Raw genomic sequence first — 22,632 nt, 5'->3', positions numbered from 1 at the left:
TGCATCACTAGACCACAACTACTCCTTTTTCATAGGAGCTATCACACTTCCGTGCTTGGCAATGACCTTTGGCATGGTGAGCTTTTGATGGATCTCACGACTCGTCCACTCCTGTCCAATCGGCTGTCTCAAGGACCGTTCGTACTGCTCCATAGTTTCAAAAGGATAAGGAATGGAGCCTGCCTGGTACTTGGCATTTTTCTTGTTCACACGCTCGTTCACTATCACTCCCTTCTTGTTTCTGTCCTTCCGCTTATCAGACGGCACAACGCCGTTGATTGTCTTCACAATCTTCTTTTTCTTCCTCTTCGCGTTGCCTCCGGTCCACTCGCCCCAACCAGGCAAAGTCAGGTCAACTTCTTTGTCTCCTTCCAGTTCCTCCACTTCGCGCTTCTCCTGCTCAAACTCAGTGACAACGTCGTCTCCAGCAAAAGCTTGTTTGACCAGGTCCTTCTGTTGGAACATGTGAATGTCCTGCTCTCTGTCAGCTTCGCCTTCGTGCTCGTCGTCCAGAGTATCACCGATCGTGATCTCCACATCCATCTCGGCCTCCCTGTGCGTCCGCTTCTTGATCTTTGCTGCGCTCTTTTGCACACGTGAAGAGTCAGCGTCGACAATCCGGACTTTTTGGCCTCTGGTAGGCTGTGCTTCCGCAAGCCAGGGATTAGCTTGCTCAGGCTCCTTGTTCTCCTTCGGGGCGTTTTTGGCCTTGAGTCTACGCTCCAGGCTTTTTTCATGATCTTCGGCAGCTTCCTTCTTGGCTTTCTGTTCCACGACTTTCCACTGCTCAGCAGCTGCCGCAGCTCCAGGAGTGTACACTCTTCTTCCGGCGTTCTTCACCACGTTTGCCACCTGTTCCTCGTCGCTCTCGTCTCCGTACTGCAACTCGGTAGCCAGTCGCTGATTTTCTATCCTCTCCCGCTCCTCAGCCCGCTTCATGAAGTCCATGGCCATGACTCCTTTGCCCAGCTTCGACCGCTCAATATCGTCCTCCACTTGTTCGGCAGCAATCTCCGCGACGTCTCGCTCATCAGTTTCGCTCTCACCTTCGTCGTATCCGAGTTGTTTCCGGCGCAATTTCTCTCCCTGACGCAGCATCTCTTCCAGCTCATCTCGACTCTCTCTGTCCTTAGACATCCCGCTCTTGATCATACTCTTGGCCCACTCTGAGGTGTTTTTGTGCTTGAGCGACATTCGTTCCGCCGCCCTCTTGTAGTCTGCGTCCTCATCTTCGGCGTCGGAGCCTTCAACGAGCTCCTTGTTGCGCTGCTTTTCTTTTCTTAGTTTTTGTCGATATGTTTTCGATTTGATTTTTTTCAGCCGTTTCGCATCTTTTTGGCCTCGATACATCAGCTCTCTCATCAGCCGGAGCTCTCTTGTCCTATTGGCCATCTCCTCTTTCGAAAGCTTAGCAGTCTCGATGTTCTCAAACAAATCCTCCGCTTTCTTGCTCTCGATATTGGACTGCTCCAGCAAGCCGTCAAGCTTCTTATCTAGGCTCGTCAGAGGAACCTCAGCAGGCTGGAACGAAGACGTTTGGTTGTGCTGGACGCCGTCTTTGGCCGGGAACTTAAGCACTTCTGCTCGTCTGTTGGCTTGAATGCTGTCTGTCCATTTGTCGACCTCCGCTTTTTGAATTTCGTAAGCTGCGCGTCTCTCGTGTCTTTTTTGTATGCTCTGCGGAAGAGGAACTGCTAATGGCTCGGGAGCAGATTTTTCATTCAAAAGCAGTGGCTTTTCGGTTTCTATGTCGCCCATCATCTCCGCGAGACTGAGTTTCTGGCCAGATGCAGGCACCCGAAATGCGTTTTCTTCTGTCTTGTCGTTGATGAGTGTTTTGCGGGCCTTGGAACTCTCCTTGGACCGAAGCTGGCTCATCACAGTCGATAACTCGTGCTCTTCGTCCTCCAGATCGCCAAAAACGTCTTCCTCCTCACTCTCGTCGCTCTCATCACTGCTGCTTTCGTCAGAAATCTGATTATCATCTAAAACAAGCTCTTTTCCCGAGGCTCGTTGCAGCTCTTCGTCGTCTCGAGCCCAGACTTCCGATAGCGGAATCAACTCGCTCTCGTCTATACTGTCATACCCCGTTTCAGCCTCGCCTTTATCCCAAACTGTTTGCGAGAACTTGGAGCTCAAAACATCGTACTCGTCGTCCGAGTCCAAGGCCTCATCAGAGTCTAGCTCTTCATCCTCAAAATCCTTCCCGTCAACCGTCAAAACCCCTGACTTGAACTTCTGGTTATCTCCCTCAGACTCGCTTCCAGTATCCGAGAAGCTATTCTGCTCTGCTTCGGCAATTTCCAGTGCATCGAGCGCTCTATTCTTTACTCTGCCGCCCTTGTTCGCCATGCTAGTGAGCTCTAAATTTTTTTATGATTTTTTTTTTTTTTGAAATATTTTGTTTTCTGGCGGTGTAGTTGTCAAACTGGTCCCTAAATACAGATTTTATATCTTTTAAAATATGTCTCATCTCAGCACCAACCTGGTCCACGGCGACGATAACACTTTTAGAAGAGTCTCGGACGTTATTCAGCCAATCAATGTTACAACCACATTCAGCTACAACGAAGATCCAGAGAAACTTGTTAAGGCGAAGGATATTGAAGAGGGCGTTATTACCACCAGGGACCCTGTGTACTCTAGACTTTCCCACCCGAATTCTTCGAAGTCAGAGACGGTCTTAGAGCAGTTGCTAGATGGCCACGTTGTGGTGTACAACTCTGGCCTGTCAGCGTTCTTCGCAGCGCTCACATACTACCATCCGAAGGTGCTCGCAATTGGGAACGGTTACCATGGCTGTCACGGAATAGCCAATATTTTTACCAGAATATCCGGTCTGAAACAGGTCAGCCTGGACCAGTACGACCAACTGGGACCTGGTGATGTTCTCCATCTAGAAACCCCAGAGAACCCCTTCGGTACCGCCCATGATTTGAGCTTCTTCGTGGCCGAAGCCCACAAGAGGGGCGCGCACGTGATCTGCGATGCCACATTTGCTCCTCCTCCTCTGCAGACGCCGTTCGAGTTCGGCGTCGATTTGGTGATGCACTCTGCAACCAAGTACTTTGGAGGCCATTCGGACCTGCTCGCCGGCTGTCTTGCCACGAAAGACATCAAGGTGAAGAACCAGCTGGTTTCGGACCGAACCTTCCTGGGAACCACCATTGCGAATCTCGACAGCTATCTGCTGCTGAGATCGCTCAGAACGTACGAGATGAGGATCCTGAGACAGAGCAGCAGCGCAGAGAAAATTGTGGCCTACTTTGCAACCAACAAGGACAAATATCCGGCCCTGGACAGGATTTACCACTCCTCTTTGCAAAAGGAGGAATTCGTCAAGCAGCAACTCCGTGGTCACAGTCCTGTCTTTGCAATTGAGCTGAAAACCTCTGAACTGGCCAAGAGACTGCCTTCTAGACTAAAGTACTTCCACCATGCCACCTCTTTGGGCGGTGTAGAGTCGATGATCGAATGGCGTGCAATGACTGACCCAGGGGTTCAAGAGACGCTGCTCAGAATCAGTATTGGTGTCGAACACCCTGACGATTTAATTGCCGATCTCGACCAGGCCCTATCGAGCTTGAGCTGAACGATGGCCTCTTACATAATCTCACACTTTTATTTTCCAAAAAGTAAACACTCTATATGTCTGATACGTCGACCCCAGAGCCGCAGGCGACGTCGACTGCCAATACCACGCCTGTAAAAAGCCACCAGAACCGTGAAGTGGCCAAGCAAGCCGCTGAAAAGCTGCTCACTGCCTTTGCAGAGGTGAAAACAGCCGATGCCTCCGATGAAGAGCCTGGCAACGCTCGCGTTATACTAGACGAGACTCCGGTCAAGAAAGAGACCAGGGGCCGCAAGCCGAAAGATTGGGTGCCACCGCCGGGATACGTTGCAAAGAAAAAGAGCTCGAACCCGCCATCCAAGACGGTAATAGATGAGACTCTCTATCGCACCCTTGAACAAGAGTACTACCAGCAATCGACACCTCTCGCTTCAAATCCCTGGCATCAGAGGCCGGGGGTCAAGAGCACGCATCAGGGGGAGACGAGAGTATTGCACTTCCACGCATTGAACCAGTCCTACGCTCGAAAGTTTCAGCTAGGACGGGATATGATGGAGCCGAATATTTTCCACGTGAATGATGAGCTCGTGCAAGAGTATCCGTTTGAACCACTGAAAGCGATCCCTGATGGCATTGGAGATATTATCGAGGAGGAATTGACATATGAGGCCGTCTGCTCGCGTGTGAATTTGACAGCGCCCGTCAAGTTTGGGTTTGATGATGACGTACGCAAACTGCTCAGGGCCGAAGGCTATGCGCAGTATCCGACTAACAGCGTGTTGAGACAGGGGTTTGTGGTCAATACGGGCGGTGTTCCCTTGGTGAGCTCGTTTCTGAATAAACCCATTGATGGTAAACACTATCTATTTGTTTCCGTGATAGACCACGCCGGAACGGACACCTCGGTCCGCAAAGAGTTGTCCATTTGCCAGCCGGAGAGCTACGATGCGGCACTACAGGTCTACGAGGTGGATCTAGATAAGGGAGCAGTGATCCATGCTAAGACTATGATTATACCCTTTGGAGCTATCACCTCGATGAAATGGCTTCTCAGCTCAAACGCGGAAGAAAGCCTGCTGGCCTGTGTTTGCAAAGACGGGGTTGTCAGAGTGATGAGGGTTGATAAGCACTTCGTCGAGTCTGGTCGGTATTCATGTCTCGTTGCTCCGTCAGTGCTTATCAATGTTCCTGAGTTTGAGATCTTCTCCTGCGACTGGACATCCAATACCACACTCCTTCTGGGACTGCGCGACGGCTATCTTGCCGAAGTGGATGTTACGCAGCCCGATAAACCGCTATTTGTGTTTGGCCTTGACGTCGAACACATTGTCTCTGTGACGTCGACGTACTCTGACTCGCTTTTTGGCGCGCCTACCCGCATAGTGGTGATATCGTCTACGGATTTCTACTATTACCTGATTGATCTGGACAACATGAGGGTGATAGCAGAGTCTCAAAAGACCAAGGTCCCGTGCACCCAGATCCAGTACTCTGCTCTGGTTGACGGGTTCGTGATTGCGGATGCCACAAAGACGCCGAAGTTTGTGAGCAAAAAAGACGTCCAGAGCTACGTTACACTGAACTTGTGGGACGATAACCAGGTGTTCTCCGTAGGAGCCTCTGATTTTGCTCCGTTTTTTGTGGCAGGCTACGTTAATGGTTCGGTAAGATTATACAACCCAATCAGAAGAATACACAGCACTGCCAAGCTGAAGGTGGCTCCCGCATCTTTGCGTCTGATGAAGATGGACGTTAGCAAAGACGAGTTTCGCTTGGATCTCAAATATGTGGCAACGTCGGACTCGAAAGACGTCGAAAGCCACTCCGTCTATGACAATAGAATTAATGTGACAAGCTGTGCACTCGCAAACACGCCATCCTGTTCCGGTTTGATGGCATGTTCGTTTGCTAATGGACTGGTGGCTGTGGAACGAATTCTGAGCGCAAAATCAGTTTAGTATACAGGGAAATTGGGGTCTATTTGTTTGGACCACTGCGTCAGTCCGCCTATGACATCCACACAGTTCTCGTACCCAATGCTCTTCAAATGTTTCACTGCAAGCTGCGAGTCATTTCCAAATCGACAAATAACGTGTATCATAGTTTCTTTCGGCACGTCCAGAGTGCTCATGCGTTTCAGTGCGTTGAGTGGTATATTGATCGAGTTGGGCAGGTGGACAATGGAGTACTGCTCCTTGGGTCGCACATCAATCAGGTAGGGCGCTTTCTGCGCAGAGAGCTGCTCCACAGAGACTCTTTCGTCCTTTCCCAGAACATTATAGTCCATCTTACCGCACCACACCGCATAGTCGAGCTCTGTCTCCACCACATGCCTTGTTATGTCTCGCGTTTCGGGATTGCACACTCGGCATCTGGGCGACCGTCTGCGCATTTTGAACGTCCGTAAGCTTTGTAACGGACCGTAACCGCTGTACAAAGACAAAAAGGGTTGAAACTCCACATCCTCCCTCAAATAGTAGCCACTAACCACCTTGATAGCTTCCAGGGCCATCATCACCCCCATAATCCCGATAATCGGGCCAAGGACCCCACCGTCGCTGCAAGCAGTCACAGAGCTGGGAGGTGGCGGCGTTGGATAGAAACAACGATAGCAGGGGCCGGTGTTGTTGAAGTTCAGAATGGACAGCTGGCCCTCGGTTTTGAGTCCAGATCCAGAAATAATCGTCAATCCAAGGAGCACAGCAGTATCATTGATCAAGTACCGGGTGGCAGGAGTGTCCGTGCAGTCTAAGACGATATCATATTGCTCAAATATTCCAAAGCTGTTATCCTGACTGAGAGCCACCGGATGAGTGTTGATCTGCACCAACGGATTGAGTTTGGCCAGTTGGAGCTTTGCTGACTCGCATTTCAGCATCCCCACAGTTTCTGTTGTGTGCAAGGTTTGCCTGTGAAGGTTTGACATGTCGACTGTGTCGTGATCCACGATTCCCACCGTGCCAAAACCAGCTCCGACAAGATACTGCAAAGCTGGGCACCCTAAACCCCCGGCTCCAACAACCAGTACACGAGACTCTTTCAACGAGATCTGGCCCTGCAGGCCAAACTCAGGCACTATGAGCTGCCGCCCGTAGCGGAGGTATTCATTCAAGGACAAAGACATGATTATTAGTGAAATATTTTTTATATGCTGCACAGCCTTATAACTAGACAACTTTTTGCTTGACGAAGAAGCTCTTGAGGTACGTCAGTTGCCAAGCGCAAGTGGCGATCAGAACAATGACCTGGATGACGGTCCACTTCACAGTACGATAGTTCACGGACTCGGATATGTCTCTGAACACAGCTTCTCTTTCTCTGAACAGGCTTTGCTCTCTGCGGATCTCCTGGAGCTTCTTGACCAGTTCATTGGTTTTCTGGGTCAAGTAGTTGATATCACCCGTTCTCTTCGAGTCGACGAGTGGCTTTGCGTCTCCAATCACGAGATCAAAGTAGACTCTGTGTTTGGCACGTTTCGACCAGTCAGAGTGTCTTGGTGTGAGGCAGAATTTGTGTTCACCTGAGTCGTAAGATGTGAACGTAAACTGGCCGGTCGGAGCGTTCTTCTGGGACACAACACGGTGGTTGTTGTCAAACGTCTCGTCCACTGTGATCTCCATTTTGAGGTTATTCACAGGAACGTAATCGTCGTCTTTAGGACTCCATTCATAAGCTTCGTACTTGCCCACTGCGATCGTATCTTTCGGCAATTCTTCAAAAAAACACTTTGTTTCATCGGTTTCCATGTAGAAGTGGAGAGCGTGGGCCGCGTTGGCGGCCAACAGCACTGGAACCAGGAATCCAAATTTCATGACAACGCGTAAAAATAGTATAAAATTGGAAGAAAAAACACCCACAACAAAAAAATCGTGGAAAATAATTAATTTGGTCTACTATCTATTTACGACGCTTGATTTTCTGAACCAGGTCTCCCAACTTCTCGTTCTTTTCTCGAGGCTCCTTAGCCTTGCGCTTCTTCATCAGCTTCTCCATGGTAGCAGTGCGCTTGAACTCAGAGTGCGTTGGATCAATGGCAAAGGCATGGTCCTCGAAGATCTCGTTGAAACGGTCGTCGTTGTCATCAATGTCAACTGAATTGGCAGTCTCCTCCGATTGCTTGGCGCTGCTCTTGTTCTTTTTGTCCTTGCGCTTCTTCTTCTCCTCCTTCAACATTTGCTTCATGTCGAAATGTTCATGTTCAGGTCCCTTGTCCTCATCCATCATTAGCAGTTCCAATTCGGCCTTTTTCTTTTCGTCCAAGTCTTGTTTCTGAGCTTTGCCAGCCTTCTTGCGTTCCTTCTTTTCCTCTTCCGCTGCCTTCTTCAGTTCCTTCAACTTTTCCTTGCGTTTCTTCCGTCTCTCTTTCTCTTTTCTCTTAATTTTGTCTATCGTTGTTTCCTCGTTCTCTTTCTCTTCCTCCTGTCCCGCTAGGCCTGGGGTGAAAGTTATCTCCATGTCAACATCGTTCTCATCCTTCTTCTCTAACACCTCGGAAACGAGGCTTTTGTACTTGCTGACAGCCTCCTTGTCACTCTCCTCAGAGTCAGAGGCCAGATAAGCTTTGAAGTCCATGTCATCAATCTCCTTCTGCGAGAATGCTCTGGAAGCCATTGCAAGACGTTCCGCAGGAGTCTCGTCCCATGTGAGTTTCACCTTGGAGTGCTGCAACGCATCGGTGGTAAATGAGTTAGGCTTGTAATTGGACGGAACCTTCGTGCACTCGTCTCTGGGAGCATCATCAAATGTCATATCTTCAGGAACATAACGAAGATCAAAGTGATTGGCAGTCGACTCGTATTCAGTTCCATCACAATTTTCATAGATAGCACGCGATGTTTGCACACTGTCACACCTCACGATAGCATAGTAGTATCTGAGTCGCTGAAGTTGGTATAGTCGTAAAGCCTTAGAGTTGTAATCGATCCCGTCGTCTTCCGTGTAAAGCTTTTTAGCTGCTTTGGCCAGGTCTAGGTCCTCCTCGTCGTCCGAATCGCTTTCCACCTTCTTCGACTTGAATAATTCCTTTGGAGGGCCTTCTATCTGTTCCTGCTGCATGCGCTGTTTTCCATACTCAGAGGGATATATGCTCACAGAAAGAATTTTTCCTCCTTTGGGGACAAATCCCATAAAGGTAGCAAAAAGGTCTGCGGAATTTATGTGATCCCAATCAAGGTTCACGACCGCAAACGTACTCGTTGGCTCTCCTTCTGGAGGTTCATCTTCAAGTTGAATCTCTTCGCTATCTCCTTCGCTGACAAGCTCGCTACCGTCCTCGCTGTCGCTCTCGTCAGAGGATGATTCTTCAGACACAAGTCCTCTTGCTCTGTCTAGAATGTGGGATGCAGACTCACTTAGCTCGCTCTCACTATTGCTCTCGCTTTCACTCTCTTCTTCTTCACTTTGTTCGCCCTCCCTCTTGTAGAATTTATCAAAATCGTCCTTTTTGTCCTCCTTTATCTTACGTCCGTACTTGTCTAGCTTCCTTTTCTTTCCCAGCTTCAACTCCTCCTTTGTAAAACGTTCGTCCACAGCAACCTTCAGGTCTTTGCGTTTCGGGAGTCTGAACTTCGGGTCACTGTACACTTTCGCAAACCGAGGGTCCTGAGTGACAACCTCCTTTTTCTTGTCTTTAGCCATGGATCTGGAAACTATTTTTTTAAATTTTTTTATCCTGCTTTATTATTTCTGTCATATTTTCGTCCTATAGTTTTTTTTACCTGCAGATATCTTTTGCCATGGGCCAATCTTCAAGCACGGAGTCCCAGGAAACAGCCACATTCACCAATGGCAAGCTTTCGCGGGGTGAATTGGAGAGTGCGTTTATTAGGGAAGTAACACGGTCCTTTCAACCAATTGAACTGATGTCGCTTCGAGATAATCTGGGTCTTCAAGAGTTGCAAGGAACAACTGTCGTTACGATGAGACAAATAACCAATATCATCGAGCTTCCGGAGACACCGGCAACACAGGATATGACAAATTGCATTAGTTTCTTAGCCCGATTTCCGAACTATCGTACCGGCCCCGATCTCAATGTTGCAGGGGTGCTCAAAGTATTGGCGATCCTGAACCCGGAAAAGTTTGCTCAGCTATTCGGTAATAACACCCGCTACTTTCTCATGCTGATTTTTCTGGCATTGAGCTTTGATTCAAGGAACGAGTCAGATCCCGATAAGTCGGAGAAAATACTTTGTTCAGATGACCTGGTGGATGTTGTTTACTTGCAAGATAAGCTTCAATGGATGCTTATTCCTCAAGTACAATCATTTGACGGTATTGAATTCTCTCAGTATCCTTTACCGGCATCAAAGCTTCTCAGGGTCTTGACACTGCTACTTTACATAGCACCCATCAGTCTGGAGGCTAAACACTCGCAACCTTTAGGAGCGCTTTTCCAGTTCGACGATCTAAGTTGGCTAGAGTACGAAAAGAAGGCAATGAACCTACTGCGTTCGTTTGACTTGGATCTGACGAGCTCAAACTACACATCTAAAAAAATTATATTCTCCACGTTCGAGAAAATCATTGGTACTTCGTACTCCAACGGAACTATGCCGAATTTGCTTGTGCCACTACACCATTTGCTGGATTCACTGCTTTATAGTACAAGAACGACTCTCCACGACATTGAATTTGCAGATTCTCGTATTCTGACACGTCCGATGCTTTCACAGCTGGCTACCATACTGCCCGACGAGCTTGTTTTCACGAGGCTCAAAAAACTATTCGTGGGAGCAGAATCTGGATTTAGCATGCGTTCCATGGAATCGAAAGTCTTTAAGTGGAACGCACCCACCATACTCTTAGTTTCTGGTAAACTAATCGAGATGCAACCGTCATCGGGGCCTGTCCCAAAAAACAAAAAATATGCCGCTTTTCTTACCGAATATCCTCGCTTTCACGCATCGAACAACAACTCGCCTCAACCGCCTTCAGCCGATGATGACTCGTATACATTCATGGTTTACCTACAAAAGCCATGGAAAATAAGCAACAGTGAATGTTTCGGAGACGAACACTCCTTCATCGCACAATTATCTCCCAGACAGATCATATACCCGTCTTCTGCTTATGCACATAATTACGCCTACTTCAACACACTTGGAGGAGGGCTTGGCTTTGGTAGCAAGCCCCCACTCATCAAAAACAATGTCCGGATTTTCAAGCCAGGAGAAGTGTCGCTCACAATTGAGGCTGCCATGGAAATTGCCTGCTTCCGTCACCTGGCTGTGCCAGGAACATACAAAACCGGCTCAATATTTCCGCACAACGTGCCAGAGTTCGAAATCAGCATCAACATCACCAACCTCGAAGTTTGGGGCTGTGGATCTCAGAAAGAGCTCGAGGAACAGAAAAAGTTATGGGAATGGGAGAACCGGGAGGCAGAAGCAAGGAAGAAGCTCAATGCTATGCATTGGGATGATGGGAGGGCGTTGCTTGAGATGGCAGGTATGATAGGCAAAGATCAAAGCGGTGGTAGCGTGTGAGTGCAGAAATATATCTTCTATGAACTACTTATGACCTTTTTTAGTGAGCTTCTTTTTAACATGCTTTTTCATTTTGGTTTTGCGTTTTTCTCTAGCAGCTTCTTTAGCAGCTTTCTTTCTTTCCTTTTTGGCTTCCTTGTCTTCGTACTTCTTTCCTTTTGGCGTTCCTTCTTCGTCTTCGCTTTCCTCCTGCTCACCTTCTTCGTCTTCACTCTGCTCGGTTTGCTCATCATCGTCATCATCTTCCTCTTCTGAAGAGTCCTTTACTAAATCTCTCAAGGTGTCCACCTGACCGCTCTTGAACTTATCGAAATCGCGCTCTTCCAAATGGTTCAGCGAGGTCACCAAATGCAAAGATCTGAAAATAATGTCTTCCTGATCGTCTTCAGTCTTGTGAGGTAATGTGGCCAGGTATTTTTCGAGCAAGTCCAAGTTCTCAGGGTCATCCAATGCCAATCGCCGCTCGTTCTTTTCAGGGATCAGCTCAGTCATCAGGTTTGACCACGAGTCAATCACAAACCTGAATATCATCCTTTCAGGGAAAACATTGATGTTTTTCGTCCTGGAGAAAAAATCATTTACGTTTTTGATATCCATTCGCAAGAAATCCATCGACATTTGATGATCTGGCTCCACAGACTGTGAAACATCAAATATGTACACTTCGCCCTTATGCACAATAGTATTGTACTCACTCAAGTCTGCGTGCACCAGCCGACATTTCTGATAAAGCCATCTCATGTAAATGAGTAGTCGAATGTAAAAACGGGCTACTTCTTCATCATCTTGAAATTCGTAGTCTTTCAGTTTTGGAGATGGCCACCCATCTCCTTTGCTAAAATACTCCATCACCAAAACATGCGATTTGAGGTCCACCGGTTCTGGAGAAGGAATTCCAGCAGCGTGCAACCGTTTTAAATTTCTGAACTCTTTTTCAGCCCACAAGCGAACCATTTTCCGAGGATTCGATTGGTTGCGAGTATTTCTAAACCGGAACTCACCGTCCACATACCTCTCACGGTCCTTAAACACTAAAATGGAAGTTTTGTAAATCTTGACAGCATATTCTTTTCCTGTTTCTGAATTCAATGCGTAATATACATTGGCTTCTTTGCCTGTTGATATGCATCCATTGATTTCTGTGATTGTTCCGTTTTTAAATAGCTTGGATAAGAACCTCAGCGTTCGAGGGTCGAGAACTTGCTCTACAGTAGCCCTCTCCGCTTTATCTCTGGTGATTCTGTGTTTGATCTGATCCACCTTAATATGAGACGCATATTTGTCCAGAAGTTCGGTTTTTTCTTTCAAGGCTTGGTTTGAAGCACTTTTAGACGAATTTGACCCAATAACGGCTTCATCAGAGCTGTAGTCAGAATCTGACAAACTCAAGTCGTCTAAATTCAGTTCATTCATATTGTCAAATATTTAAATTTTTTTTTTTTTTTCCAATCTATGCACGAACTTGTACTGACAGTTTTGATTTAAATTCATCTAATTCAGAAATCAACTCTTTATAGATGGTGCTTATAAAAAGCTTACCGCAGGTATGTCGCATGGCAGATCAGTTGTCCGGGACTAACATGATAGAAATTTGTCGGATATCCACTTTACATAGGCGTGGAGCTGGTGCTGCTCTACGCCGTGATAAATAAGATGTGTGGCGTGTACGGTCTGCTTTCATTCCTGACAGGACATCCCATCGATGCCGTGCAATGGGTGTACTATCTCTCATCAACAGCAGTTATGGTCCTATATATTCAGGGATTCCGGAGAGTACAAACACCAAATATAAACTGGTTTTCGCTTGTTGTTTTTGTTTATCTACTCGACACGGTGATCGGTTTCTTGTACACCGGTTATTTTTCCTGGTTGTGGTTTTCCGAGCACGATAACTATGTGCAGCTGACTGCCCGTGCTGTCACCGAGGACCTTTCATCCCAATCTGCATCTGGGGCCTACGAACTATTTGTCACCGTTGCTCTAACAGTCATTACCAGTTTGGTGCGACTATATTTCACGGCGATTATGTTAGCATTTTTCAAAGAGATGCGTACAGCAGCTAAATTCGATGCAAGATTCCGCATCTCGAGCGCCTCTGCATCCTCAAGCGCTGTGAGATGGCTAAACAAAGCTCAACATCAATCCTACAGCCTTCTGAATAGGATCGTTTGATCATAGTCGATGACGTTTTCTGGCTACTATTGTTTCTCTGCATATACATTAAATATTACGACCAGCGGAAAGTAAAGTCCGACTGTCATGATACTGCTAAATTGCCCTGTACTCTCCTGGCTTTAGCCACAGACAGTTCACACGTCAGCAAGCCCGTTGATTAACCTAGGGTATTCTTCGCTTTCAGAATTTCAAGACAATTTCGATCCGGTAAAAAAGTTGCCGAAAAAGGTTTTTGTTGAAAAGGAAGTATCCAGTGCAGCCTCACCAACAGTGCGATATTGGTGAAATAGATCGCTTGAAGTCATCATATGTGCCAAAAGTAGCCGTCATGTCGTCAGAAGAGCCGGTGACAGTGGCCAAACATGATGAAACAAAAGAAAACAAGGATAAAGAAACGAAAAATCCTAACACTTCGTTCATCCACAAATTGTATGCAATGTTGGAAGACCACAACCTTGATCACCTTATATGGTGGCATTCGAACCAGACGTCCTTTTATGTGCTTCCTTCAGAAGAGTTCACAAAAGTATTGAGCAATTATTTCAAACACGCAAACATTGCTTCGTTCATACGGCAGCTGAACATGTACGGTTTTCATAAAGTGAACGACAACTTCAACAACGAGACGCTAACAACGACACCACCTCCATCAGATCAGACGGGCTCCAGAAAAGGATCTAACTCGTCGAACAACGCATCATATGTGTGGGAATTCAAACACTCATCTGGCTGGTTCAGACAAGGAAACATCGAGGGTCTAACACAGATCAAGCGACGCTCATTTAAGAATGTCAGCTCGCAGAAGGAAGTCCACAGTTTGAAACTTCCCCAGACAGAGGGAATGAAAGACGCCCAGAATTACGTGCCCTACAGGTACCGTCCAAGTAGTCCGGGAGATCTCTACGATACCACATTGCAAGAGGAAACGGACATGAAAGCTAGACTCACTAATTCATATGTGCAACAGCAGATGAACACGACTATGCCACCCAAGGAACTAAACTATCTAGAACTCGCAGGCCAGTATCACGATTTGCTTAGAGCATACGAAGCTCTGACATATCGCTATAAAATTGTGAAAGAAGACCTTACAAAAACGAATTATGATTGTGTCTCGCTTCTGGATGTTCTTAAGGATGTGGTCGGATTGATACCCAAAGAGTCAACTAACGAAATGATGACTACAAAATTGCTTTCGGAGTTGGAAAAATTCAAAACCAACGTTCTTCAACGTTGCGCTGCGCGAGACATGGCTTTCAAACAAGTAACAAATGGCCTCGGACACTATGGAGAGGGTGGGTCAATCTTCTCGGACAGCCATGGATCTCTTGCTGTTCCGGTACACACCCCTCATACGTCTCTGTCTCAAATACCCCAGCCGCCACCTCGCAACTCATCCGCCGCGTCGTCGTTACATCCTTATGACCAAAGCCAACTGCCGTACAAAGACATCAGATACAGTGGATCCTCCAACAGGCCCAGAAACCTATCTGTATTTGATCCATTGCAACCTGCAACGCCTTCAATGATCAACACAGGTCCGCCTCCACCTCCACAGGGTGAACAATCGCCAGCAATTTTGAGCCAATTGCATGAGAGCGATACGTCACACCAGTCAGCTCAGCAACCAGAGCGTCGCAATTCTTCAGCAGTTATGCCATTCTCGGGTTCTCCGGGCCCTGTGCGGCGATCTTCTCCCGGAGCAGGACAACCGCCTCCACCCCTGATAATGCAAACGCTGTCGGGAGTTCCTGGAGAAAATGCTAACACCAGATCGTCCTCTGCCAATTCACTCTCCTATCTTCAAAACATTACTCCAGCCCCTTCAGGCTCGCCAACAAGCAACCTGAAACGAGCAGGGTCGATGCCATCACAGTCGGCGGCAGAGGAAAAACGATCAAGTCAGGCTTATTCATTGAACAATCCGCCCAGCTCGGTACCTTCGCAAATGAACCAACGGGCGATCCATGAACATCAGCAACAACAGATAGCACAGCAGAGCAGAACAAACTCGTCGAGTTCAGCGAGCGCCACATCTGTCCCTGCTCTCCAGAACACGTCATCAACGACCGTATATTCTCTCTTGAATCCTCCAAAAGGTCGCACGGAAGAGCGCAAAAGAGAATCTGAAGCACCGGAAGAAAGCGCCAAGAGGATCCGCGGCCAATAGCTTTTAAATACGGTGATTCTTAATTGAGCCTATCTATCATTGAGTCGTTAGACTGTAAAAGTGGATTGTTTCTCGCTTGAGTCAACTTTTGCGCATATTCGTCTCCGTAGAGGCACTCGATAGTGTCTATCAGTAAACTATACTCTCCAAATTTCTTATCAGCAATGGAGAGCCCAACGCTTCTCACACGATCTTTCTCAAACTCCTCATCGTACTGGATCTGTATTTTGCCCTTGTTTGTGAGTACAAAATCACTGAATGAGATGAACACATCTTGCCATTGACTATTATTCTCAAGAAAGACCCTGTGCTGAAATAGATCTGTTCTCGAGGAAGTGTCCGTTTGAAAGTTGATCATGAACTTCCGTGCAGGAGTTTGGTTTTTCACGCGCAAATGAACCGCGTAGAACGTAGACAAGTCCCACCAGAAGTTTGCAAATCGCTTGCTCAAATAAAACGGCCTGAAGGAATGTTTCTTCTGGCGATCTTTGGTCTTGAACATAGCCCATCCAGAATCTTTCACCTTGGGATCAGCGGGAAGGTTGAGGTTTAAATTTCCATGGAATCGTGCGCACAGATTCCCGGTGTCTTTGTCTCTATAAGGATCAAAGTGAACGGTAGAGAATCCTCCGAGCGATTCGTCAGAAGTGGCCATTATTCTGCTAAACGTCTTTGGATCCTTGAAATCCAGAAGGACAAGCCTTAGCTGTTGGCTTGGGGAAACGTAGTTCTTGAACGCTTGCAACATAAATTACCAAACACTGCCTACTCCTCAATTTACCCCATTCTAGCACAGCCCTATTTCGAAATCAAGAAGGAAAATAAGACCCTAAAATTTCGTAATAATAAACAAGGCAGATGAATCACCAAAAGATTGCTGCCAGACATAAAAAGGTATTGCGTGCACAAAAGCCGTTGAAGTACAAGCAGAAGAATCTTGAGTTACTTCTGTATCTGAACTATCTTCGTTTCATGAACGCACTGGTCAAAAAGGCTAACGAAATATCTGAGCAAGACGCGAGTTCCGAGATATTGCACAAACATCTTGAAGATGCAAAATTGGAGATGCTACAACGGTTCAAAGGCTAGCGAATCATTACTATACATCATTCATAAAAGAAGTTGTTGAGGTGAGGCTGTTTGAGCACCTCGATGTTATCGATAGCAGCGTCCGGACTTTCTTTGAACTGCACGAATAAGCCCTGCAATTGCGCCGTGCTGATGTAAGGCAGCTTGAGGTCATTGAATCTTTTCATGAAAACGTCCGCTTTCTCATCTTCTCCAGGATAGAACCGCAGGAACATTTGCTGGATCTGATAGTTTGAGGCGTTGTCGATCAACACCTTGTAATCAATTCTTCCTGGTCTCAGAAGAGCAGGGTCCAGTTTCTGCGGGTGGTTGGTAGTCATGAAAGTGAGAATTTCGTCAGCAGAAGCGACACCATCTAGAGCATTCAATAAGCCGCTGAATGTCACCCCGGCAACGTATCCCTGTTCTCTATTCTGCTCACGTTTATTAAAAGCAGCGTCAATATCCTCCAGCAATAATATGGTACGCTCTGGAATGTTGTTCATCAAATATGCCAGTCGATCATCAGTCAAATTGGGCTCGCTAATATTTAATATTGCAATATTATAGTCAAGCTCTCCGGCAAGAGCTTGTATGAAGCTGGTTTTTCCAGATCCTGGTGGTCCGTAAAGCAAATATCCTCTTCTATAGGGAATTCCTCTATCATGATACCACTTTCCAGACTGAAGAAATTCTTTCACATCTTTAATGATGGCCTCTTTAACACCATAATCAAGAACAACCGAGTCCATCACCCTCTTTTTGCGTGGTTGACCAAAAGGTCTCCAATCTTGTCCCCATGACTTGAACAGGACCGTCTTCCCCTCTGCCATTTTCATTGCCATTGTTCGTGCCTCATCCAGGATCGATGCCAGCAAATATTTGTCTTTATACAATGTCGTCAATGTGATAGTCTCTGTTGGTACACCGGAATTATGCAATCTCTCGGAACGCTCGCGCTTCACATAAAACCAGGCTCCGTCGTACTTTAGCCAATGATTTCCTGGGCCAGGAACAAAGGAGAAACCCGTAGAGATCGAGCCGTTGGGGTGCTGAACGTATTTCGTCTGAACACTTAAATGTCTAGAAGATCTGTGTTTGTAGTTGGACATCCAATGAAGAAACCAATCGTATGATTTATCTGTACTTCGCAACTCTAGATCCACAAGCATTCGCCGGTACGCTAAGCTGGCCAAGGAGCCCACAGACTTGCGAAGAAGAGCCAAGGAGCCTCCAAGTACCATGAGGCCTCCACCGGCCGTGAAGTATGGATTCCCAGATATGACCGAAGGCAAAATATCAATGCCCAGTAACTTACTCTCATCGATCGGAACCGTCGCCTCGGCCTTTCTTTCTGCCGGTAGGTTTGGTGACATATCTGCTAAACAATTTGTGCAGTGAAAAATCCACCAAAAATTCTTAGCAGAACTACACCCGAGACCTTAGTACGCTATCAGTTTAAGAAATCTCTAAGAAATCTATCTGTTTAAAATCACAATATTAACAGCAAACGGTATCCCGTCATAAGTGGTACGGACTTTGTATTTCTCGCCATCAGAACATATCTGAGTCAAAATGCCAGACTCAATACAGCCCCCAAATTACTCTGAAATAGTCAATTCCGAGAGAACGGCAGAGTTGAGCGAGCTGTATCCCTCTGTGCCACCTAGGAATGAGGACTACACGCGCAGTAAAGAGGAAGTTCTAGCTGTCGCAGGTGATGGATCTGAATCAGATGCAAGCGATGGAAGCAGTGCGCCGATGGACATGAACCCACCGTATTTCGAGGAGATTCCTCCGCCTCCAGCAGAAGAAACCTACAATTTCAAGGATGCCGAGCTCTTCAAAACAAGTGAGCGGATACTAGATGATTTGAGAAATGACCCGTTTTTCTTGCTCAGTGGATTTGATGTATCGGAGGAAATTGGAAAGGGAATTCTAGGTGAGGAAACAGTCGACTACGCAGAAAGATTACAAGGGTTCATCAAAAAATCAGCCAAAAAATACCAGGCATTCATCCCGGTATCCACGTTCCAGCAGCTCAACACAGCGAAGACTGAGGAATTGGATAATGGTTGGAAGTTGTGGACCGTCGATGGTATCATTGCTCCCTCGCCTCAACTGTCCATGCCCAAGCATCCGCTCTTCCACTTTAGAATCAAGATTAAGGGAAAAGGAAACGCCATGCATGTGAAACACAAGTTCTATCGTTTTGCCGATAACCAATTGTTGGAAAGGGACAAGAAAGATTTAATGCTGGACGTTGATGGAATCAAAAAACAGGCGTCAATTGCCTTGGACGCAGAGCAGGAGTATAACAATAGGGTCCTGGTGGACTCAATTCCGCAAGTTATAGACTCGGCAAATTATGTCTGTGAGACTACAGGAACAGTTCTCAGAGTCGAAGTTTATCCCTCAATATTCAACTACGATGACCTCAAGCATTTTGAGAAGGAAGAGATCGAACTCAGGGTTTCATATTTTCTTTCTCAACTGCCGGACAGCGGTATTGATAAATTTTCTGTTCCCTCAACAATTGACTGCTTGAACACATTATTCAAGGTTCTAAAAGGCCCTCTTACAAACTTAGACACAGACGATATCAAAACTCTCAAACCAAACAACTCCGTTGTTTTGAGACTGCATTTACAGTTGGAACTTCTGCCTTCAAAGCTATTTTTCAGAGAGATCAATGATGAGCTTCAGCCGCCTCGATTTTCGGATCTAGGTCAGTATATGAAAGTCGGGTACGACTATTACTTGAGGGCCATGACAGAAGTTCTCTACCTAGGATCCATATTTTCTCCAACGTCAGATTTTTTCAAGATCAAGACGACATTCCAGTCTGATATGAGTCAAGTGTTCAGGATTTTGAACGAGCCTGACCTGTCCAATCAGCTACAGTACTGGGACAAATTCCAGTATGCCACAGCCTTGACTACTCTTAGTATTTGTCCATACTATACGGACGACATGATCATAGATTGCTACTCGATTATGACTAATTTGAATCCTGACAACACGCCGGAGCTCTTTGATGCCTTGACGTATTGTGCTACATCAAGACAAGGAAATGATCTATCGATGTTTGTTGCCACACTTAGATCCAGGGGTGTGGTAGGTTTCACTGAGCTAAGAAGCTGCTTCCAAAAGTTTGGCTTTGACGTCACAAATCCTGAGGTTGTACGCACTTTGACTGACGACCAGCTCATATCTTCATACAAAAATAATGTCATTGTCAGCACTACGAAGTACGAACGTTCAACCTTTAGAGAGGCCCTAGAGAAGGTTGGCCAATACCGAGAAAGTTCGAAGATTCAAAACTTTTTGGAAACGGAGCCCATGTTTGATGTTTCCGAGGCATATGAAACGCTAGAAACAGATCCATCAGTGGATGATGATGTTCTAATCACTGCTTTTCAGCTTAAAGCAGAGGATTCTGTCTACTACTCTTCTTTGTACGCCAGAGCGCTAATGACCATTGCGCTGCACAGAAAGAGCCCTATGCTATTCAGCTACATCCATGCCAGCCTTCCACAATTTGTCCAATCGACTCCGTCGCTGGAGGAGGCATACGAAATGATAGGCTGCGATCAATATGCAGACGACTCCTCGGTGGTTAGAATCTTCCAGGAGAGAGTGGCCAAAGAGACGAATGTTGACTTCTATCGTCTTTGGGTTTGCTTGAAAGTGATTGGGGAGACAAAGAAATCAAAGTTGATAGAGGGATTCCTGAACTCGGGAGTTATGGATTCCAGGCTACTTTCCGTGGAGAAGACGCCAGCCGGCTTAAATAATATCGGAAACACCTGCTACCTCAACTCATTGCTCCAGTACTATTTTGTCATTGAACCTTTGAGAAGCCTGATTTTGCAATTCAACAAGACACTGAAGAAGCAGAAAGTTGAAAATGATGCAAACTACCTTGTCCGCAGAATCGGAGGAAGAACTGTTGGATACAAAGAGATTGAAAGATCCTACCAGTTCATGTATCAACTAAGAGACCTGTACCACAAAATGATTCATGAAAATGCAAGATGCGTCCAACCTACTAGGGAACTTGCGTATCTTGCATTTAGTCCTATAAGTGACGAGGTCGAGTTTGCAGAAGATACGGGTGAATCCGAAGATGTCGTAATGCGTGACGATGAGGACAATGAGGAGCAATCTGAACTTCAGGAGCATGGCGAGGTGAGTATGGAGTTGGTAGAAAAAGCGAAGCCAGTTGAGGGGGCGCCTGAGATCAAGCAATATGATCACTCCGGAATGGAATTGGGTGAGGAAATTCCTCCAGCACACAAAAAACCTCCCCTTCATAGTGCTGCTACGGCCAAAATCAGCGCAGATCAAATTGAAAATGCTCTTGAGATAGGAAGACAACAGGACGTGACAGAATGTATTGAGAATGTGCTGATTCAAATAGAAAGTGCGCTCGAGCCTGAAAACCTGGACTCAGACAATGAGCAGATTGATCTCGTGAAGCAGCTCTTCTATGGGAAGACAAAACAGATTTTGATGCCCGTTGACCCAGTGACTAAAGAGGAAATCAGCTCTGCTAGAGCGAGGACGAAAGAGGAGAGATTTCTGAATCTTATTGTCAACATTGGAGATCATCCAAGAGACATTTACGATGCGCTCGATACGTACTTCACTGAAGATTTGCTTCAACTGGACAATGAGGAGGTCAAAAGGTCTCTCACAATCACCGAGCTTCCGAAAATCCTGCAAATCCAGATACAGAGAGTCCAGTTTGACCGAGAAAGGCTTATGCCTGTGAAATCAATCGAGCCGCTTCCATTCAAAGAAAATCTCTACATGGACAGGTATATGGAGACTACTGACAGTGAACTCATCTCAAAGAGAAAGGAGGTCTTCATGTGGAAAAGACAAATTGCCGAACTTCAGGAACGCCGAAGAAAGCTTACCGAACCTAATGAACACGGTCTCGCTCTTCGGGATGCTCTTGATTCTACTAGTCAATTCCTTAAATCACAGATCCTCAATGATATTGGGGTTCTAGTTAATTCCGACATCCTGGAGGTTCTTGATGAGCAAATTTCGAAAATTGACGAGCAATTAAACTTCATTAAGAGCGAGGTGGAAAGACTACAGAATCTGATAACTAACCAGTTCAGCGATCTCACCAATATTGGGTACTCGGTGTTTGCGATTTTCATTCACAGAGGACAAGCTTCCTATGGGCATTACTGGATTTACATCAGAGATCCGAAGTCCAACCTGTACAGAAAATACAACGATGAAATTGTGAGTGAGGTGCCAATAGAGGAAGTGTTGAACTTTAGCGAGAACAACAGTGCAACTCCATATTATCTCGTGTTCGTGAAGAACGAATTTCTGGACGCCATCCAGCCTCTCAAAAGGGAGATCAAAGAGAATTACCAGCATGTTTTGGATCAATGACACTCGTTAAAGCTTGGTCAATGTCTTTGATGAGGTCTTCATAGTCTTCACAGCCAATGCTGATCCTCAGAAGGTTGCTGTTCGTTGATGGGCGGGCAAAGTTAAGGTTTTTGGATGCCAGCTCGACCACGGTTTCGCCTCCCTCGATGTTTGGGTTGTTACTCAAAAAGTTGAATTTTGTGAGAATGAGCTGCGCGAGTTCTTCGCTTTTAAACTCAATAGCCAGTACGGGGTTGTAGAATCCATTCAGCTGTTGTTTGACAAAGGGATCCAGCTGAAGAGAAGAGTGATGCAGTTTACTGATCACCCTGCTATACTTGCCCATGCTCTCCTTGAGATAGGTGACTATTTTTTCCGTGTTCTGGCATTGGGTTAGCATTCTCATTTTATACGTTCTTAGGGACCTCAGTAGCAGGAAAGAGTCAAAGTTGGCAATCGTCGTCCCGAGAGAGTGTCTCTCGCTGTGAAGGTTTGCTTTATCCGTCTTTTTCTTGCTCACCACAAACCCTGCGCCGAGATCGGAAACTCCAGCCAAGTATTTCACCGCCGAATACACAACGTAATCCGCACCGTACTTGAACGGGAACTGTAGGGGAGGTGGAGCAAGAGTGGAGTCAACGATGAGATATGACTCTTTTTCGTGCGCAAGTCTTGCGAACGTGGCGATATCTAATACGTATCCTTCAGGGTTCATGGGCGTCTCGATGAGGATGACGGATTTTGGTTGGAGTCGTTCTGTT

General features: G+C 46.4%; 15 protein-coding genes across 15 annotated transcripts; 7 read left to right on the top strand and 8 right to left on the bottom strand.

The window, feature by feature from the left end:
* Positions 1 to 18: 18 nt before the first annotated feature.
* Positions 19 to 2,352, bottom strand: KL911_005219 (uncharacterized protein; the record flags this gene model as incomplete). The annotated part of the gene is made up of 1 exon (XM_043200597.1): positions 19 to 2,352. The coding sequence occupies one exon, from the start codon at positions 2,350 to 2,352 to the stop codon at positions 19 to 21; it is 2,334 nt and encodes a 777-aa protein (XP_043052005.1).
* Positions 2,353 to 2,464: 112 nt separating this feature from the next.
* Positions 2,465 to 3,592, top strand: KL911_005218 (uncharacterized protein; the record flags this gene model as incomplete). Its single annotated transcript, XM_043200596.1, has 1 exon — positions 2,465 to 3,592. The coding sequence occupies one exon, from the start codon at positions 2,465 to 2,467 to the stop codon at positions 3,590 to 3,592; it is 1,128 nt and encodes a 375-aa protein (XP_043052004.1).
* A 56-nt stretch (positions 3,593 to 3,648) lies between these two features.
* On the top strand, positions 3,649 to 5,529 carry KL911_005217 (uncharacterized protein; the record flags this gene model as incomplete). The annotated part of the gene is made up of 1 exon (XM_043200595.1): positions 3,649 to 5,529. One exon carries the CDS (start codon positions 3,649 to 3,651, stop codon positions 5,527 to 5,529), a length of 1,881 nt encoding a protein of 626 aa, XP_043052003.1.
* A 379-nt stretch (positions 5,530 to 5,908) lies between these two features.
* KL911_005216 (uncharacterized protein) lies at positions 5,909 to 6,695 on the bottom strand (the record flags this gene model as incomplete). Its single annotated transcript, XM_043200594.1, has 2 exons — positions 5,909 to 5,943; positions 6,056 to 6,695. 2 exons carry the CDS (start codon positions 6,693 to 6,695, stop codon positions 5,909 to 5,911), a joined length of 675 nt encoding a protein of 224 aa, XP_043052002.1.
* A 43-nt stretch (positions 6,696 to 6,738) lies between these two features.
* Positions 6,739 to 7,383, bottom strand: KL911_005215 (uncharacterized protein; the record flags this gene model as incomplete). Its single annotated transcript, XM_043200593.1, has 1 exon — positions 6,739 to 7,383. The coding sequence occupies one exon, from the start codon at positions 7,381 to 7,383 to the stop codon at positions 6,739 to 6,741; it is 645 nt and encodes a 214-aa protein (XP_043052001.1).
* An 85-nt stretch (positions 7,384 to 7,468) lies between these two features.
* On the bottom strand, positions 7,469 to 9,208 carry KL911_005214 (uncharacterized protein; the record flags this gene model as incomplete). Its single annotated transcript, XM_043200592.1, has 1 exon — positions 7,469 to 9,208. The coding sequence occupies one exon, from the start codon at positions 9,206 to 9,208 to the stop codon at positions 7,469 to 7,471; it is 1,740 nt and encodes a 579-aa protein (XP_043052000.1).
* A 98-nt stretch (positions 9,209 to 9,306) lies between these two features.
* Positions 9,307 to 11,058, top strand: KL911_005213 (uncharacterized protein; the record flags this gene model as incomplete). Its single annotated transcript, XM_043200591.1, has 1 exon — positions 9,307 to 11,058. One exon carries the CDS (start codon positions 9,307 to 9,309, stop codon positions 11,056 to 11,058), a length of 1,752 nt encoding a protein of 583 aa, XP_043051999.1.
* Positions 11,059 to 11,082: 24 nt separating this feature from the next.
* Positions 11,083 to 12,471, bottom strand: KL911_005212 (uncharacterized protein; the record flags this gene model as incomplete). Its single annotated transcript, XM_043200590.1, has 1 exon — positions 11,083 to 12,471. The coding sequence occupies one exon, from the start codon at positions 12,469 to 12,471 to the stop codon at positions 11,083 to 11,085; it is 1,389 nt and encodes a 462-aa protein (XP_043051998.1).
* Positions 12,472 to 12,575: 104 nt separating this feature from the next.
* On the top strand, positions 12,576 to 13,230 carry KL911_005211 (uncharacterized protein; the record flags this gene model as incomplete). The annotated part of the gene is made up of 2 exons (XM_043200589.1): positions 12,576 to 12,602; positions 12,682 to 13,230. The coding sequence occupies 2 exons, from the start codon at positions 12,576 to 12,578 to the stop codon at positions 13,228 to 13,230; spliced, it is 576 nt and encodes a 191-aa protein (XP_043051997.1).
* A 331-nt stretch (positions 13,231 to 13,561) lies between these two features.
* Positions 13,562 to 15,403, top strand: KL911_005210 (uncharacterized protein; the record flags this gene model as incomplete). The annotated part of the gene is made up of 1 exon (XM_043200588.1): positions 13,562 to 15,403. The coding sequence occupies one exon, from the start codon at positions 13,562 to 13,564 to the stop codon at positions 15,401 to 15,403; it is 1,842 nt and encodes a 613-aa protein (XP_043051996.1).
* A 19-nt stretch (positions 15,404 to 15,422) lies between these two features.
* KL911_005209 (uncharacterized protein) lies at positions 15,423 to 16,151 on the bottom strand (the record flags this gene model as incomplete). The annotated part of the gene is made up of 1 exon (XM_043200586.1): positions 15,423 to 16,151. One exon carries the CDS (start codon positions 16,149 to 16,151, stop codon positions 15,423 to 15,425), a length of 729 nt encoding a protein of 242 aa, XP_043051995.1.
* Positions 16,152 to 16,261: 110 nt separating this feature from the next.
* KL911_005208 (uncharacterized protein) lies at positions 16,262 to 16,492 on the top strand (the record flags this gene model as incomplete). The annotated part of the gene is made up of 1 exon (XM_043200585.1): positions 16,262 to 16,492. The coding sequence occupies one exon, from the start codon at positions 16,262 to 16,264 to the stop codon at positions 16,490 to 16,492; it is 231 nt and encodes a 76-aa protein (XP_043051994.1).
* A 17-nt stretch (positions 16,493 to 16,509) lies between these two features.
* KL911_005207 (uncharacterized protein) lies at positions 16,510 to 17,847 on the bottom strand (the record flags this gene model as incomplete). The annotated part of the gene is made up of 1 exon (XM_043200584.1): positions 16,510 to 17,847. One exon carries the CDS (start codon positions 17,845 to 17,847, stop codon positions 16,510 to 16,512), a length of 1,338 nt encoding a protein of 445 aa, XP_043051993.1.
* A 199-nt stretch (positions 17,848 to 18,046) lies between these two features.
* Positions 18,047 to 21,892, top strand: KL911_005206 (uncharacterized protein; the record flags this gene model as incomplete). Its single annotated transcript, XM_043200583.1, has 1 exon — positions 18,047 to 21,892. The coding sequence occupies one exon, from the start codon at positions 18,047 to 18,049 to the stop codon at positions 21,890 to 21,892; it is 3,846 nt and encodes a 1,281-aa protein (XP_043051992.1).
* Positions 21,893 to 21,898: 6 nt separating this feature from the next.
* On the bottom strand, positions 21,899 to 22,586 carry KL911_005205 (uncharacterized protein; the record flags this gene model as incomplete). Its single annotated transcript, XM_043200582.1, has 2 exons — positions 21,899 to 21,928; positions 22,020 to 22,586. The coding sequence occupies 2 exons, from the start codon at positions 22,584 to 22,586 to the stop codon at positions 21,899 to 21,901; spliced, it is 597 nt and encodes a 198-aa protein (XP_043051991.1).
* Between the last annotated feature and the right edge of the window lie 46 nt (positions 22,587 to 22,632).

This window comes from Ogataea haglerorum (assembly GCF_019207285.1).
Source record: "Ogataea haglerorum isolate 81-453-3 chromosome Unknown 81-453-3_NODE_20_length_135169_cov_94.441210, whole genome shotgun sequence".
Lineage (NCBI taxonomy): Eukaryota > Fungi > Ascomycota > Pichiomycetes > Pichiales > Pichiaceae > Ogataea > Ogataea haglerorum.
Note: the sequence above shows the minus strand (reverse complement) of the source record. Positions and strands in the feature narration are given on the sequence as shown.